The sequence below is a fragment of the Cupressus sempervirens genome, chromosome 8 (genome assembly GCF_028749045.1).
Source record: "Cupressus sempervirens isolate cs-2001-9-10 chromosome 8, ASM2874904v1, whole genome shotgun sequence".
NCBI classification, from domain to species: Eukaryota; Viridiplantae; Streptophyta; class Pinopsida; order Cupressales; family Cupressaceae; genus Cupressus; species Cupressus sempervirens.
In genome coordinates this window covers 356,945,905-356,965,164 of record NC_143125.1, presented here as the reverse complement: position 1 = coordinate 356,965,164, position 19,260 = coordinate 356,945,905, and the positions used below count along the sequence as shown (strand labels likewise).

The 19,260-nt window shown below is 37.1% G+C and overlaps 2 protein-coding genes across 2 annotated transcripts in view; both read left to right on the top strand.

The window, feature by feature from the left end:
• Positions 1 to 19,260, top strand: part of LOC149542810 (uncharacterized) — a 95,318-nt gene that overhangs the window by 40,112 nt on the left and 35,946 nt on the right. The window lies entirely within an intron of this gene.
• LOC149542811 (uncharacterized) lies at positions 2,936 to 4,773 on the top strand. The gene is made up of 4 exons (XM_089797700.1): positions 2,936 to 3,288; positions 3,407 to 3,630; positions 3,756 to 3,943; positions 4,050 to 4,773. Exons 1-4 carry the CDS (start codon positions 2,971 to 2,973, stop codon positions 4,349 to 4,351), a joined length of 1,032 nt encoding a protein of 343 aa, XP_089653826.1. The 5' UTR covers positions 2,936 to 2,970; the 3' UTR covers positions 4,352 to 4,773.

Sequence of the window (19,260 nt, the reverse complement as noted above, 5' to 3'; positions counted from 1 at the left end):
GCTGCATTATATGGGATACCATTAGCAACAAAGAATCTACCAATGGATGCCTCACACTTCTCCTTTGCTTGTGCATTAAACATACTTTCCACCGAGCCCTTCTCACTACTACTTATCTTCCTCTTCCCTCTAGACCCACTAGGGCTGCCACTAGTACCAATGGCAGATGAAATATGCCTAGATGATTGTGAGGGAATGGATGGTGATGTCACTGTCAAATTTTGCCCCTCCATTTCAGCCTCTAAGTGCAATCTTTGACATTCTAATTTTTGTTCATCGGTTAGGTTAGGACAAGCTTTGACTCCTTGGCATGTAACACCTAAAAAATGTGACTTCACTTTTGTATAGCTGCCCCTAAAATCATCAAGACAAACATGACAATCCCACACCCTAGTCCCTCCCGAATTCTTTTTATCTTTTGGCCTAGGTGTGACATATTGGAGAAGAGGTTTTTTCTTATTGAAAGGACCCTTTGCAAAATTCTTCATAATGTCGGAAGGGCATTTAAACAAATCAGCTTTAGGATTGGGTTTTTGCCTAGTGTCACTACTAACAACATTAACCTCTACATTTTCTTCTTCACTACTACTACTTGTACTCCCACTGCTGCTCATTGTGTTTAAATATGCAATTGAATAGATATATGAGCTGAAACAATGAAAAAATTAAAAAAAATCAGACTTTGCAAGCTACAAATTTATTAAAAAAATGATAGATGAAAGCACAAAGAGTTTTATACTTACTTGGTGGACAAAATAAAAGATCAAACCCTTGGTCAAGCTCTTGGAAGCAAAACTATTACCTCCTCTACTTGCAAAATGAAAACTTCAGCCGGCTGCAACATAAAATGAAAACCAAAGAATGGTTAAAACCATAGATGTGAGTATCGCCGATTAATCGGCGATACGAGATAAAATCGCGATTTTTTGGGGCCGGCGATTTAGTCGCCCCAAAAATCGCGATTTTTTTTTGCAGATTTTTTCCAAAAAATCGCAGATTAATCGCCTAAAAATCGCGATTTTTTGCAAAAAAATCGCTCGCGCCCGGCAGTCACATAAAGTGACGAAAAAACACGTTTTTTTCATTATGTTTTTACATTGCTTAGGGTGTTTTGGAGAGGAGAGGATAGAGGAGTTCTTGGCAAGAAATAGGCAGAATCAAGTGCATTTGGAGGCCTTTTGATTCGATTTCTCCGTTACTAGGTAAGTGATTTGAATCTTTGTTTTTTGTTTTTGCAAGAGATTGTATTTTTTTTTCTTGCATGTAAATGGATAAAAATACATTCCTAATTAGTTAGGAATGCATTTGATGAATGTAAGCAAGATTAAATGCATTCATTTGCATTTTTTTCCATTCTAGATCGAATTTATGCTAAAAATTTGCCCTTTTAAAAAAAATTTGAAACCCTAGCAGCTAGTTTGTTTGAATGTTATTTGGATTTCAATTTATTGGTGCTCTTATTGGAATGTTGCTTGAATTCTTTGTTTAACTGTGAACTTTGATCTTGTTATAATTTATTTATAGTTTTTTTTTTAAATTTGTATGTGTAGGCAGCCCGCAGCAGTTTTAAATGGTAGACAAATGGCCATTGACTCCATGCCCCTCAGGCTACATTGGCACCAGGCCAAAGAATGCGAGAGATCAAGCATGGAAATATGCCTATGAAGCACCCGATGAACCAATCAAAGTGATTTGCATTCGATGTGAAAAAGTAATATCCGGGGGCATTTACCGGTTCAAATATCACATCGCAGGGATCTCAAAACATGATACGAATCCTTGTGAAAATACAACAGAAGAAATAAAAAGGTTTGCAAATGCCTTGCTCGCAGCTGGAGAGCAAAAAAAATTGCAAAGAGAGCAGAATAAATTGCATGTCAGGGCAGCCATAGCAGAGACCCAGGGCAGTTTCGTTGATGTTCAGGAGGAGGAGACAGCCATTGAGAGCATGGTTGGCTCTTATCGTGGGCCGCGTGTCCGCAAACAGGGTGTTTTTTCTTTCACGAGTTTCCACTCCCACTCCCACTCCTACACCTGCTAGCACTTCCGCACCATCAGGATCAGCAGGTGCTTCTGGGATAGGGAGCTATTTTGTGCCGAGGCACACACCTGGTGCACAACCTTCATTAGAGGCCACTAGATGGAATAAGGAGGTCCATGACCAGTTGGACAATGCACTAGAAGATTTCTGGGTTTTCAACAACCTTCCTATTAGTGTTGTTGACAGTCCCTATTGGGAGGCTTTGGCCACAGGGTTGACAGTTGCAGGAAAGGGGTACAAGTCCCCTTCTCGTTTTGTGTTGGGTGGCAGGTAAGCGAATAATTTTATTACACTCGATTTCCTTTTAATTTTTAACTTTTTACTTAGTTCTAAATTTTAATTAATTTATCTAGAAATTAGAATGTTGATTACTAAAGTCTAAATCAATTTTAAATTACTAAGAATCTAAGACATAACTAAATTTTGTTTTTGTAGGCTTACTGGAAATGCTGTTGAGAGGGCCAAAGCATTTGTTGAGGAACAGAAACAAGAATGGACAAAATTTGGTTGCACCATTCTTTCTGACGGGTGGACGGATGGGAAGAGCAGGACCATAATTAATTTTTTGGCCTGCTGTAATGATAATGTGGTGTTCCTGAAATCAATCGATGCCTCCAACAAGGTAAAAAATGCTCAGACATTAGCATTGATGTTGGAGAACATGGTCTTAGAGATTGGCATTGAAAATGTGGTGCAAATCATCACAGACAATGCTGCTACATATGTATCAGCAGGTAAACCGTAATTTTATGTTGCATGTGCATTGTGAATTTCACAACAAGAATTTTTAATAGTTTGATATATTTGAAAAGTTGGAAACTAATTAGTATTTGCTTTTACAATTGGCAGGAAAACTCCTACGGCAGAGGCACCCCACTCTCTCTTGGACCCCGTGTGCAGCACATGTCCTTGACCTTCTTTTGGAGGACATGGGCAAACTTGAGTGGGTCACTCCAATTGTAGAGGATGCAAGGCGGGTGACAAAATACATATACAATCACCCATGGGTCCTTAGCCTGATGAGAGAGCACACTGATGGCAAAGAAATTGTCAGGCCTGCCGTCACAAGGTTTGCAACGATTTTTTTGACATTGCAAAGCATTCTCGATAATTTGGCTTCTTTGAAGCAAATGTTTGTTTCCAAAAAATGGCTTGCTTCCACATTTTCAAAGAAGAGTGAAGGAGAGAATGTTGTGCGGATTGTGTTTGATAAATATTTTGAAGATAAGGCTGATGAAATAGTAAAGGTAACTACAAAACTTAAAGTTTTAGTTTACACTTTACAACTTTATAACATACTAAGTTTGTAACTCAAGTAAATAATAATTTTGTAACTTGTCAACTAATTTCAAATTTATATTGCAGGTGTCTGAGCCTTTAGTCGGAGTTTTGCGTTTGGTTGATGGAGACCAAACGCCAATGGGTGAACTATATGAGGCCATGGACAAGGCCAAAGAATCTGTCAAAAATTACTATAAGGGGGAAAGCATCAAATATGAACCGATTTGGCAGATCATTGATAGAAGGTCGAATAATCAGCTTCACCAACCCATTCATGCAGCAGGATATTTCCTCAACCCACGTTTTAGGTATACTGTAAGCTCATTCTTACTCAAATTTAAGTTAACGAAGACTTGAGTTCATTTTGCTTTCGTAGGGTGTTGGGTGTGTACTAAAATTGGAAGACTTATTTGTTTTTGGTTTTTGGTTTTAGGGCTGATGGTACATATGCAGATCCTGATGGAGAGGTCATCAGAGGCCTAAGTGAGTGCGTCGAAAAGATGGTAACCAGCGAGGAAACAAGAGATAAAATCATCGCTGAGCAGGAGATCTTCACTTCAGCAGGAGGCAAGGTGTTCTCCACTTCTCTCTGCAAGAGAGCAAGGCTTACACAAACCCTAGGTAATACATTTGCAAACTTCTGAATCTCAAATGCTAAATTAATATTTATGTTTCATTTTTTGTTGTCTATTAGTATTTTCTAACTTGTACAATTTTTGTGATGCAGTGGCTTGGTGGACCACTTGGGGTGCAAGCACTCCAAATCTTGCAAAATTTGCTCTCAGAATCCTATCACAGCCTTGTAGCGCATCACATTGTGAGCGCAACTGGAGTTTGTTTGAGGCCATCCACACAAAAAAGAGAAACAGGTTGTCCCAAAAGAGGATGAATGACATGGTCTATGTGCAATATAATCTTAAATTGCGCATGAAAAAGGCGCAACAAGATCCTCCTGGGCCAATCGATTTGGATGAGATAGATCCTTATTATGATTGGACGGCACAGGAGCAGGCTCCCTTATTTACATAGGAGGACATCTCCAATTTGGAGAGGGAGGCCGCGGAGGAGGCTGCGGAGGAGGAAGGGGGTGGAACTGGATATGACATCGATTTGGATGACATCGAGGAGGGCGATGATGAGGATGATGACATTGAGCTTACTGCAGAGGACCTTGACATCTTGCGCGCAGCGAATGTGGAGATACCGACATCTAGTTCTATAGCTACACCATCTCCTGCATTGGCACAGACACAGACACGGGCACAAACCCTGTGGGGTTCTAGTTCTAGAGCTTTACCCTCTCCCGCACTCGCTAGTAAAGTGACTGGGAAGAGGAAGATGTAGTCCTGTATTTGACATTTGTACTTATTTGTAGTCATGTTGATGTGCTTATTTGAACTCTTTACATTTGACACTTTATTTATGAGAATACTTCTCATGTGTTGTGAACTTGTTAGTTGTTAGTAATTTACAACTTGTCACTACTTACTTGTTAGTAATTTACCGATTAATAACTCTTTTTGCATTGATATATATCTAAACATGATTGTTTCTTATGTATTGTTAGTAATTAAGTCATTAGATGCAAAAAAACATTGAATTCTGTAAAAAAATCGCATTTTTTTATTAAAATTTAGTGGTTTTTTAGTTCCCGATTTTTTCCCCGATTTTTTCCCGATTTTTCCCAATTTTTCCCGATTAAACTTTTTCAGGCCTAGGCGAATAATCTCCTCAGGCGATTTTTACATCAATGGTTAAAACAATTTAAATGTGTTGAGTTATATACATTTTAGGATTTTTGGAGGAGTGGGGCCCACTAGCTGACCAAAAAAGACACAACAAATATATATTTTTAAATGTTTTGAGCTTGCAAAAAAGGGGGACGGCCGGCCGTACCTGGTACGGTCGGGGGACGGCTAGACGTCCCCTTTCCGTATTGGGGACGGCTGGCCATCCCCCTTTTGTCCCCCCCACGTCCCCAAGTTTCGGGGACGTCCCCTGCAAAAAAGGGGAATTTGGGGACGGCTGGGGGACGTCCCATACCCGTCCCCCCGTCCCCGAAACGGGGGGTTTCAGGCCGGGTACGCGTCCCCGGGGAACATAGCTAAAAAGTTAAGCAACTTTTAGCAAGAAATTGCAAAATTTGTATTTTCACTCCCCAACAACCAAATTTGATTTCAAAGGTTGTTATGACCATTGGGGATGCCTACATAGCCCTTTTAGGTGGGTGGTAGGAACACAAGGTGTAATTTTGCTTTAAATCAATAAAAATATAACTATTTTCCTGCAAATCTGATGCTGTAACAAGTGGTATGGATGTGTACGAACAAACTAGGGTGATTGAGTCACATTTTTGGATTCTTGGATGGACTAGCTTTCTAATGCATTTGGTTTGAGGTTTTGAATCAATCCCTAACTCCAGATATTTGTATTTTTGTGAATACTGTCATAGTTGATTGCCTAGACCTAGGGTTTCATACAATATTAGTCATATCTTGGGATTTTACCATGGGAATTTAATGGCCTAACGTGAAATCCAAGTGTTGACCCTATACTTTAAGATGCATTTGGTTTTAGATGATAACTTGTAGGAGGCAGGAAGGAAATTTATGCCCTAGGCATGCAAGTCCCATGTGCATGCCCACAACGCTAAACAACAACTCCCATAAGTCACTCCATAGAAGTCATCAGGACTTGAAATCTCGTTTCCAACCTTCATTTGTGTGCCCCTTCATACAAAACTAGTCATATCTTGGGATTTCACCATGGGAATTTAATGGCCTCTAGTGAAATCCAAGTGTTGACCTTGTCCTTTAAGATGTATTTGGTTTTAAATGATAACTTGTAGGAGGCAGGAAGGAAATTGATGCCTTTGGCATGCAAGTCCCATGTGCATGCCCACAACGCTGAACAACAACTCCCATAAGTCACTCTAGAGAAGTCATTAGGACTTGAAATCTCGTGTCTAACATTCATTTGTGTGCCCCTTCATGTTCCAATTGCTAAGTCGGGATTTTAGCAAGGAGAAAGTGTACTTCCTTTGTAAATGGAGGCCTAATAGGGCTAATTGCCTAGGAGAAAGAGTGAATGGAACCTGATTGGTTTATGTCTTCAAGTCCTGGTGCTTTAGTATGTGTTGTGAACCCCAAAAGGGTATCCAAATCCATGATTCATTTCAAGGGTTATGTGGAGTTTGTTCATTTTAGGCTTGTTTTGCAATATTGAAGGGCTATAAGCCTAAGGTAGGGATTTTATGAAGCAACCTTTGGAAGGAAGTTGCATAGTATGGATCTATCCATCATCCCACTCTATTCAGGACCTAAATAGACTAGAGTCCTATTCTAGAGTCACCCCTGGTCCTAGTTTGTGTTTTAGGGGACTTCTATCAAAAGTTGTCATTGTACATAGTGGGCAACTAGTGATTAGTTGTCTTGGCTAAGTTGGGGTATCCTAGAGATTAGGATTACCTTGTTTGGGTAGGGTTGTGAGAACCTTGAACCACCTATTTTAACACCTGTGATGAGTGTTTGAGCACTTTGGCCTACAATAGACACTTTTCTTATTGAATGCTTTAGTAAAGAGGATCTTGAGGACTAGTTTCTGTCTTTGAAGACTTTTATGGTTGGCTCCATTGCATCAGATGCCCCCCCCCCCCCATCCCCAGTTAGGCTAAAAATTCAGGAGACATCCCTAGTCCTTGGGGACTTCTAGGAGAAAAAAAGGGGATGACTAGTCATCACTGGTACAAAAATGAAAAAAAAACAAAATTAATTATTTTGTTTGTCCCTATTTGGTCCAGTGGGTCCTGTCCCTCCAAATGCCCTATAAGATAAAAAACGACCTCATTGTGGTTGTTTTGACATTTGTTTGGTTTTTCCTGAAGTTGGAGTGTGTTGCAGCTTGTTGGGGTTTTCCTTTTGCAAGAAGAAGTGATTTTTTTGCTTCCATGGTGGCAGAGGCAGAATAGGAGCAGCAATCTGCTTCTTCATTTTATATTTTGTTTCCTATGTTGAACTTGACACTCCCTCTTAGCTAGGGAGGATAAACACAGGATATGATATTACCTCAGCTAATATAAAAAATGGAGAGATTTAAGAATATCTTTGATAAGAAGATATCCACGATTTAGATATCATCACATGATGTCAAGAGTAATGGCCTCCTGAATATCAAGTCACATGACATTCACCAAATACTCTAAGAAATGATCCCCTGAACGTTAAGATGCTTGGTATTCACCATGTACTTTGAGTAATGACCTCCTGAACATCAAGTCACATGATATTCACCAAGTACTCTAAGTAATGGCCTCCTGAACATCAAGTTGCATGACATTCACCAAATACTCAAAATGTTCATAAGGTACGTGCACAAGTATACTCAGTTTTACTTACCATATGAACATTCGTGGTATGTTTAAGGAACTTAATCCACCATGCAAGATATAATCCATCATGATCTACTTGGACATCATAAGATATCCATCATAATAGAAGATTAAGTTAGTGTAAGATCATCACCTTTCAATATCTTCTACAAATACAAGTGATAATGATTTGGAAGTCGTCACTTCCTCATTATGTACACAAGGGGCAAGCCCATTAAAATCATGGAATCACACACATGGATTGTCAGATTCCCTTTAAATATCAATCTTCTGAGCTCCTCATCAAATGTTGCTTCTGATCAAATGTTAGACTCCCTCTGAATCTGATATCAATCTTCCTTTTTTTGCAAGAACATGCCTAGAAAGAAAAGAAAAGATCAAGGCAGATACCTCTTATAGTAAGTATAGCAATACAAATAAGAGAGAGACTACGGTAAGTAGATGAATGCAACACCTAACGATAATAAATACTTATTTGTACATCAACATCCTTGATACAAGTTGCCCAATGAAGATCCAGATGCATCAAATCAGAAAATGCTGCCATATATATCCTCATTATCCCATCGCTACTATTTAAGAAACAATTATTTTGCTATCACAACTTTTCTTATAATCTTTAATCTTAACAAATTAAACCTTTCCATCTTCTCATACTATCATTGTTTATTATATAGATGAGGTGCTGACTTCTTTGCTCTTGCAAACCACTATGTACACAAGTTGTTCTCATTATGAATTTAGAGCTCTCTACAATCTCTAATCAACACCTTTTCATCCATACTTTGAATCAACCATAATTTTTAGTTTAGCATCAACTTCCTTTTAATATATTAATTTCTGCCTTATTAAGAAGTGACGAGTCTATATCATATTGTTGTCTTCGAATTGATCAGGGTTCCCATTTTTAATCGCTGATTACTTCTTAATCACCGTCAACTTTCTTTTGACAACCTCTCTTTTGTCTTCATGCTTACTTTCAGCAAAGAATGCACCAATTCGTGTAATTCTTTTCAAACTGTAGTATTGCATTACTTTTTGTCTTGAGACTGTTGCTTAATATTTGCATAACCACATTTTATAGTCGGCTGCATATGAGGTTGACCAAAAAGTCTGAATTGCGGCATCCTTACTTCATTGACTTCATTTACTCACTAAATCATTGTCTTTGATCGATTCTTCCTTTCTTCATATTCTAACAAAGTATTCCCAAATATATCTCCCAATGATCTCATTGCAAAATTTAAAGTCGACTCTTCAACTCATGGTCAAATCCTCCAAGGTCAATTTGTCGTTCTCAAGTATTCCATATTGTTGTGAGCAGTCATCATGTAGGTTGATGCAATGCTTGTTGATTTGATAGTCTTGAGTGATTTGAGCTGATTTGTGAGGTATTCGGCCCAATCTAGATGCGATCTGATCTAACATGCACAATTAGCTTTGAATGATTTTAATCATGAAAAAGAAAATATGAATCTTCAAAAACTAATGTTTTTCTCTTCAATGGTCCCACTGTTGCACTTGCCACCTTTGGCTTACGATCTCTCTTTAAGCTCACAATGCAAGGGGTGATGGAATCATCAACACGGAAACAAGTTTGAAGATAAATCGATTTATCATTTGCTTCTATAGTTTACTTTATCGATGCAATGAATTATAATTTGGATCTCTATTGAATGAATCCTCATGGTAATGGAGACTTCCCAAACTTGCTAAAAATATATGAATTTTTCATGCCAACCTATCCTATAGATGAGTCAGTATGTCCAAATGTTGAATGAGTCACGTTACTCCCTTAATCGCACCAAAGACGGACTACCAAATTCCTATACATTTAGTGAAAGCATTCTAAGTCGAAGGAAGACCCATCCTTCATGCTATTTGTTGCAGTGTTCGTTAATTCTTCCTTCTCCAAGTTCTTAATTCTTTTATTTCCTAATCTATTTCTACATTTGCAATCTAGCTCTGATACCATGTTGAAGAAGTAGGATTGTTGCAAATGTAATGGCACTGCCTATAATATATGTATTTTCCTAAGGTAGTGATTACTCTCTTATTTATATTATGGATGAGACATGGAGAGACATGTCCCTTCATGGGACATGTCTATTCATTATTACTTGAATAATATAATAACAGATGATTATTTAACTACATCTATCTATCTATGTATCTATTTATCTACACACACACACACACACACACACACACACACACACACACACACACACACACACACACACACATATACATATCTTCAATTTAGTCTAATGGGTTTTATCCAACAGAAGCTACAAAACGTCAACACAATTTATTGGTTGTTTGCCTTAATAATATCGGTGCATGGGAATAAGAATCGATCCCAAGATCGGTTATATTAGAAGCTTAATAATGTTATCAAGTATGTGTCAACAACTCTAATGAATGAGTATAGAAATCGGATATAATAACCTATTCAAAAAGTTATGTTTCAAGCTATGTTGTCAGCCTTTCTTGTTGTGGTTAAACACAACATCCAAGCCCCTTGTTATGGGTCATGATTTTGTTTGATATATTTGCAGTTTATACATAAAATGTTTGTTTGTGAAGCCGATGTCAACAATTTGTGTTGAAGTGCATGGAATGCCTGTGGAATATTATTGTGAACCGAAGCTTGTTATGCGAATGTGAATGGGTGCTCTATGGAATATGTGTGATGAGAGTAATGCGATTTTGGTTGAATTTGTAGCAGGAACAAGATTGAATGATTAGTGGAAATAGAGTTTTGTAAGAGAATGTTTGATTATAAATTTAGTTGCCTCCTCGGTCAAATATCAGGATAGTGTTTGGAAAGTTGGAAACTGAATTTGCAGATTTTGGGTTTCATTCTACTCTACTTACATTGCGGCCTTAGAACTTCACAAATGATAATGTTAACAAATTAAAACAATGGTCCCTAGAGAAGTATCTCCAAATTATTAACGACCTAGAAATAATATCTCTGCTCCTCATGACAAAACTCTGAGTAGCTCCACAATAGGCAAGCCAATAACTAATTAATGACCCAAAAATAATATCTTTGTTCCTCGCGGCAAAACTCTTAGTAGCTCTACAATAGGCAAGCCAATACATATCCCTCCAGACAATAATTCTGAGAATAACTTTGCTTTCAAAAAAAAGTTGATTTTTTTAAAGCAATTTCATACTACAAAAGACCTATTTTTTTGTGAATTCTTCTTGATAAAACTTTATAATTTTGTCTCTGCAAAATCTTCACAGGATTCTAATATCCCAATGGATATTTTTCCCTAGCTTTTCTCACAACAATTTTCAAAAAGCAAATAGAGAATTTATGCAATAAAAACTGAACAAGTATACCAGAAAATGTTTATATGAAATACTCAAAATTATTTTTATTGCATTATAAACCAGCAACACAATAACATCACATAGGAATCCAATCTTATAAACAACAACAGTAGTCAGATTGGAAACTCATAGAAATGAACTTGTAACTCCAAGTGTGAACTTTAATGTGAATCCACCACATAGATGAACTGGATTTGTGTCCAATCCACCCGAGAAGCCTGAAGGATTCTGTCCTCACGTCATAAAACTGAATGTTGTAAGCTTCTACGTTTTCTCAAATGAAATCTGAAATCACTCTCTATCCAAGTGTGCTGAAAATGAGCTCCCTCTTCCTCTGTTTAAGCACAACGGAGTGACTCTTCATATTGCGTTGCCTCTCTCTTCATTTCTTATTCTTTTTTTTCTTTTGTTTTGATTGTCTTTTTTCCCACTTAAGAGAATAATATAACTTTATAAGATAAATTGACTTATTAATTCTCCTTTTTAATTTTAATTCACTTTCTTGAAACAAGTTAATCTTTCGACATTAAAATTAGTATTTTGTCGAATGCAAAAATCCATGTATAATAGCTTGCCAAAAAGCTCTCGACAAGATGCTCGAAGTTCGATATTGCAAACCTGGATATATGGACGCCAGTGAACTTACTATAAAGAGTAAGTATTAAAAAAAAATGATATCTCGGCCTTGATTTGCCTGAAAGTGAAAATGTGTGTCAAAACTCATATTTACCCTTGGTAAGGCCTAGTTGACCCATGAGAACATGATGGAAAAGGCTAACAACACATCAAAAGTTGATGGCTAGAAAAGGGGACATTACAGAAAACCAACAGTTAGCTCATACAGCGGGATCTGAGCGCAAAATGCCCTCTAAGGGGTAGTAGGCAAGGTAATAGTATCTATGACAACCCTCAAAGGAGTCCATGAAGCCCCATAGGTGATGTAAGAATCAAACCTAGCTTGAAAGGATGAACCTTGAACTCAACAAGGACAATACTGTGTGGAGTACGCTATCTACATCTAATGATGCGCTAGAGGAAGAGAGTTTGGACTCACTCAATGGAGGCCCAATGTGACACCAATGGGGATGGCCCCCATACAACCGACCCATAGAGCATCGCCGGCCTAGTCAGAGTATCCAAAAGAGTCATCTTGGATGTGGTGTCTTGGAAGTGATGTTTTAGACACTCTCTCAAGAAGTGCTATAGATCTGTACTTGAACATTATCCTTAAGTGCCTTAAGGACATCTTGATTCTCTTTGCCAAGCTTAATAACATATGGAGCTTGGCAATCAAAAAATACCAAATCCACAAATGTAGAAGCTTTATAACCATACACAGATTTGAAAGGAGTTAGTGTCATGCTCATGCGATATATAGTGTTGCAACAAAATTCTGCAAAAAGTAATCACTTGGCCCATGCCTTTTGTTGCCCCAAAACATAGTTTCTCAAGTAGCCTTCAAGCTATTTATTCACAAATGATCATTTGCTTTAGGATGATAACTAGAGTAATAGTCAACTTCGATTCTTGCCAACTTCATCAAACTCTTGCCAAAAACTATGGATGAATATGATTGTCTATCACTTACAATTCTTGTTGGCACACCATGAAGTCTAACAATGATATTGGTGTAAAACAAGGATGCCCACCCTCACCCAATCTATTTGGCTTGTACATTGATAAACTTGTATATTGGTAACAAAACTATAGGGGAGGGTTGTAAGATGTTGTCCTCTTTGTGTGTAATTTTATTTTTTGTTTTGAATTGAATTTGTTTTGTTTTTGTCTTGTTTGAGGGCTACCAATTTGCATCTTTAAACAAGATTTATTAATAGAAATTTTCCTCTAATCTCTTTGGTTTTAGCAATATATCACAACACAATTCATGGGCAGAAATTAACCCACTCAAAGTGCATTAAATCTAAGACAATTTCTCCAACTATCAAACCTTCAAACCCTTGACCTTACATTTCACCAAATATCGATGACAAATGGAATGAATCGATCCAACAAATTGAGTCAAGAGGCTTCTTCTTTATACCAATGGTTAGTAGCTTCTTCCATACATTTTTCACTTAAAGGCAAACTTTTCTTTTGGTTGCATATTTGAATTTGAAATAATATAAAATAATATATAGGAGTTAGACCTATTATTTCCCCATGTGCCCAAAAGTACTTTCCAAAAATAGAAAGAGTCCCTCTCACTCATCACCAAACATACCATAAATAGTAAGCACACGAAACTCAGCCCAAACGAAGTTCAAATTGAGTCAAAACACATTAGTCCACCTGGGTCCCAAGGGTAAAGACTATATAATGTCCTCGTAATCTCTAACCAATTCATGTAACATCACCACTAGTACAACTAACATAACTTGCCAAACTGAACAAAATATGAGTGTAGATGTCGCAGGAGTGAACAACTCAAAGGGAAGCAACTCACTAAGATGACAAAGCTTGCTTCCCCAAACTACACAAAGTGAGTTGCCATACATACTATCTGACACATGCACAACTAAATTGTGCACTTGAAAAAAGATCGTGGACATGAGAGTCAAAAGTAAAACCATATTTTTTTGGCACCATGTACACATCCCAAAACTTCTCTGTGGGCCTTGTCTGAATTCCGGATGCACTAAGAGGATCCAAAACACTAAACAAAAGCCTACCAAGCCGAAAGTGTTGAAGCCAATCAATGAGACCTAACCAAACCTCAGTGCTAATCATGTCAGCACTAGGACCCAAAGCACACTGAATGCAAATCCATTTGTACTATGGAGATCATAACCTCTAAAAGTGGTTATATCACTAGCATCATCTCCAACCTCTACAAGGCTCCCATGGATGTGTTGGCTCTGCAAGAAATCCAACTTGCAACCACCAATCCCATCTACCACAGATGAAAAATACTCATCCCCCAAAGGATGGTACAACCTCATAACCAATCTACACTAATGCATCATCAAATCTTTTGTGTCTAGATCTGAGAAGTCGTGATGAATGCTCCTCCCTGTGTAGTTATGATAAAAAGATCCCACCTCGGTCAAACGCTGACTGTCATAGCTCTGAATGTAAAACCTAACATCTAGCTCATCACCATAAACATCTGAAGTGGACATAATCGTACGCGAACCCAATGCAACATGTAGGTTCTTGCTACTCTCTATTATGCACTCATCCCAATTGTATCATCTGCACCTATAAATGTGATATGCATGACCACATCCTCAACATTCTCACAACTATAGCTCGTGGATATCAAATAATCACTAACAAGCACTAAAGACAGTTGAACTGTAACTGTAGCCGATGAGATTGTGCCAACCTCAACTCTACAAATAACTCCTCAATTTGTGACTAAGACTCGTAAATGACCAATTGTGCTCTCTGTAATGAATCCATAGTTAGTTTGAGCTCATGGGTGAGCTCATCTATCTCCTCTTCCTTTTCCCTTAGAACATCATAGCAAGTGTAGTCCCACTCAAGAAGATGGTCTTTATCAGTCAATAATTGTATATAATTTTGTTTCATTATTTTGATAGCTTCATGAAGAATATGAAACTCTGTAAGGAAAAAACTACCATCATAGTGCTCATCTGTCACATGAGCGCTCCAACCTTAAGTAGCCAATAAAGACAGTTGAATTGTAACTGTAGCCGATGAGATTGTGCCAATCTCAACTCTACAAATAACTCCTCAATTTGTGACTAAGACTCGTAAATGACCAATTGTGCTCTCTGTAATGAATCCATAGTTAGTTTGAGCTCATGGGTGAGCTCATCTATCTCCTCTTCCTTTTCCCTTAGAACATCATAGCAAGTGTAGTCCCACTCAAGAAGATGGTCTTTATCAGTCAATAATTGTATATAATTTTGTTTCATTATTTTGATAGCTTCATGAAGAATATGAAACTCTGTAAGGAAAAAACTACCATCATAGTGCTCATCTGTCACATGAGCGCTCCAACCTTAAGTAGCCAACATATGTCAAGCAACATCAAAGTGCTTTGGTTGTAGCAATAATTCTGTCATAAACCTTTAGTTGTCCAACCAAATAATGTCTCTGGAAGTCATGGCTACCATGCAAGCTCTCTAAATCAATGTTTGCTTTGTGGTATGAAGTTGTGTCCGTATCGCTCACCTCATGACAAATAGCACCCTGTGTGCTATCAACTCCGCACATATCAACAATTGAGTACTGTTGCTAGGTACCTCGACTCATCTGATAAAGTAGAATTTGTTGCGATATTAGTCTCCTTACACACTCCCACTTTCCATGTAACTATAAATTGTTCTTAAGAATGATTTTGAGTCCTCTTACCAACAAATGAAATTTCAAATTCATTCTCTAAGGTCTAATAGGAAAAAGTAGACTTGTTGTAGCCTGCATCAATGACACATAACTCATCTCTAACACTCAAATCTCGAGCGTCTACACAAGAGGACTCCATACAACCATCTTTCATGCCTGGAATGGTTGCTATCTCATGAGTAGGTTCAATACTAACTATTTTGTCATAGAAATCAAAATTGTTATCCATGTTGACAACAACTTCTTGGACGCTGCTAATGTCCACTTCCTCTTCAATTCTCACCTTCCTACCACCAAACACTATTTGCCTGTCACTGAGTGAACCAACTCTTCTCGCAAATAAGTCACAAGCTATCTTGTGGTTATTTTTCTTCACATCACCAGTCATACCATATAGCTTTGGATGAAAGTTCATAAAATGGTAGAAAGATAAATCTTTCTTAACATATTGAGGAAGAGTGTTATATTCCTCGGATATGCTAAGCATTGCTTTCCCCATGTCAGCCATTATATCCTGTGGTCTAACCTTCTTCAGATTTTCTTGTTTAAGTAATCTCTTGATTATTTCCATGATTGAAACAATTGCCAAAATGTTTGTTGGGTGGATATTTAGCAACCGACAATTTTGGGTAAAATCTAGTTGCAAAATAGGATGACCAGCCACAACGTGTGAGATAGAGTCTCTCCTACTTTAAGGGGAAGGCTCTCCTTTCTCATCGTTCCTTGGATCAACTTAAGGTAAGCAAGAAGTTGAGAAATTTTGTAAGGGGTGTTACCAATATTCATTCCTCTTATTGTTCAGGAAAGAATCCACTTATCTGCGGAGCGAGTAATGAGCAAGATGAAACATCAAACTACACTTCTATTTAAAATTGTAAGCGGTGATACCGATAAACCAACACTAACTCAAAGGCTAGCTGAAAGCATACCAATTTGGCTCTAAGTCTTGTTTTAACCTATTCTATAAGAATAACCTCTACCATTGGGGCACAAAGATTTCTAGAAGTAGGGAAAACTTTATTATTTTTCATGAATTTGAGATGGTAGTACAAGCTACAGTCAAAGCTCCTAGTCTATGTATTGCCACAACCGCTCCTAGTCAAAGCTTCGACTCCAATTGCTTCTTAAATCACTATGCTCTATTATTGAACACACAATAATAACTTGACAACAGGCACAACTTACAGTCAAAACTTCTAATTTGCTCTATCACAATTGCTTCTAGTCAAAGTTTCGAATTCAATTGCTTCTTTTATTAACTTTTCTCCTAAATTTGTACTACACAATCAAGGTTATGCTTGCACAAATGTGGTAGAGCTTTCTTGCATACAACAAAAGATGATTTTTACAATGAGGGGACACTCCTTATATAGGCAAAGGAGTCGAGCAAAAGATAGAGAAAAAGTGGGAACAACTCAACCAACTTTGACCGAGTCTAACTAGAAGAGAAATTATTGGAACACATGCAGCTACACATGCAATTCACATTACATGTAATTACATAATTCCATGCGATGCATCCTCTTCAATTACAAACATGAAAGAAGAATGCAAGAAAAATGCAATTGCCCATTTATAGCCAAACTCTACAATGTTTGCTAGCATCCTTCAAGCCTTTCTCAAAATGGGAATTTTGGAACACTATCGACAACCGTCAAAGCAAAAGGTATTTTGGTCATTTCTTGTAGTTGCAATTGCTCTAGTAAACATGCTTTGAGAATGTGGAAGCATAGACAAGGGGGGCAAACTTTCTTGTGATCGTATTTCTTGTTTTTTTACAAGAAATCCTACATCCACGTTCTTTCCTTCATTTCTCCAAACGCTTTTCATTTACTTAGTGCTATTATCTGTCTTTCTCTTCTTTAAATTGCATCATTGCATTTTATGGATGAGCCAATATCCTTGTACCAAACCACTCTATGTTCCTCCTATTACGGATTTTATTATTTTCAATATAATTTTTCTATTATTTTCATTATTATTTTCTTAAATTAATCAAGTTCTTATTTTGTTATCATTTTTTGATTGAGTTTCATTTAGATTAAAAAATTAGCCTAAGACAAATTAATCAATCTGATTATGTAGTTTTTATATAACATTTTTTTAAGTTTGTGTTATCTTATGCAAATTCATTTATGATACATAACTAGTTAAATCTTAAGATGGATGTTTGAAAAATATTTTCTACTGTTCATTATGTAGGCAACCTGCATTTGTAGTGAGCTTAATATGAATCGTACAAATCATTATTTATTCCTTTCTTCATCTTTAAAAAGACTTTTCCTCTCTAACCAATGAGCTCTCAATCAAATATGTACAATTTAAATACTATAATTTTTTTTTTAATTTGGTCACATTCAACCAAACTTTATTTTTTGAGTTGGCATAAACATGGTTGAAGTCACAACATATAGACCTTATCACAATTAGGTTAATATTCATTTACTCCACTATTACAATTCTTTTTTATTTTCATTAAAAGCTAAAAACTCTACAATACTCTACTCAAATTTCCTATGGTATATAACTCATTTATGTTTTTTTCTAATAGAAATTATTATCAATCATTATTTGACTATCGTTTCTTCATACTTATCTTTAATAGCAACCCCCATCTAAACATATCCATGCATTTTCCTTTCTCTTCCTTCTTTCATTAACCCTTCATTCCTTTATTTTCATCCACCCACATGATGTCTCATTATATCTCACATTGATGATCACTTTGATAATAAAGCCTATTTGATGATGCTAAGTTTGGAACTCGTCAAAATTGACCACCATTTGTCCCTCTTCCAAAATAGGATACTCATTGATATCATCTCATCCTATATCTCTTCATTCACATATGGAGGGGTCAAAGGTATTACAAGTTATAAGATATATTATCCACACTCACGTCCATTTATACTCGAGTTCTACTTCATCCTTCTCTTCTGGAAACCACTTTTCTTCCTACCACTCAATATTATTCACCTAAACTTCCAAGTGTTATTTTTCTCATACAAATTTTATTCCTATCATTTATGTCTCTTTCTCTCCCCACTCTTACTAGTGACTTGATTGTGTCCCATTAGGCAAATGTCATGCCCCTACCCCTATGTGCCACCCTTCCAACCCTTGCCCTTCATTTATCTTGCTTGATCCTCTCTTACTACTATTCTTTCTTTCTCGCCCATTCGACCATTAACTTCACAATCCTTTCTACTCTTATCAAAGCATGAAAAAGTTACATACCCTACTCTCAATGTCTCAAATATGCGAATAATTACTTTTTCATTTATCACCTAGTTCAAGAAATGTCAATAATACAATGCTAGTAAATCATTCCCCTATCGTATCATTCTCTAAGGGATGGGACATTAAGTCTCTTCCACAACATAATATGTTTCATACAATAAATCATTTGCAAGAACCATAGTTCACCATGTGAAGCATTGGCATACATCTATAGTTGGATAAATGATTGTAAGATGCCTATGAAATTTTCCATACATCGATGCGCATTGATTATTACTTGAAAATCAATTCAAAACTAGTATTTTTCTCTATTTTTAAGGAGAAAATCTTGAAATGGTAAAAACTTGGCCACTAAAAGAATAAAAATTCCAAAATACTTATCCTTTTAATATACTATTTGAAACAGGATTTACACCGCGGCTAAATTTTTTGGAAGTCACTCAAACCACAGCTTACAAAATTGTGACTTTAGGCAATGATGTAGTGAGATTTCTCTCTCCTCTCAGCAATAAAGGAGGCTCTCTTATTATAATAGGTAGCTTCAATAGCAACGTTACAGGACTCAGCAAGTGCCGAGGCGAATTGAGCAAAACGAGGCAAACTGCCTCAGGAATCAGACTTGCCCGAGTCCTAACCGAGTCTTGCTGGTTAG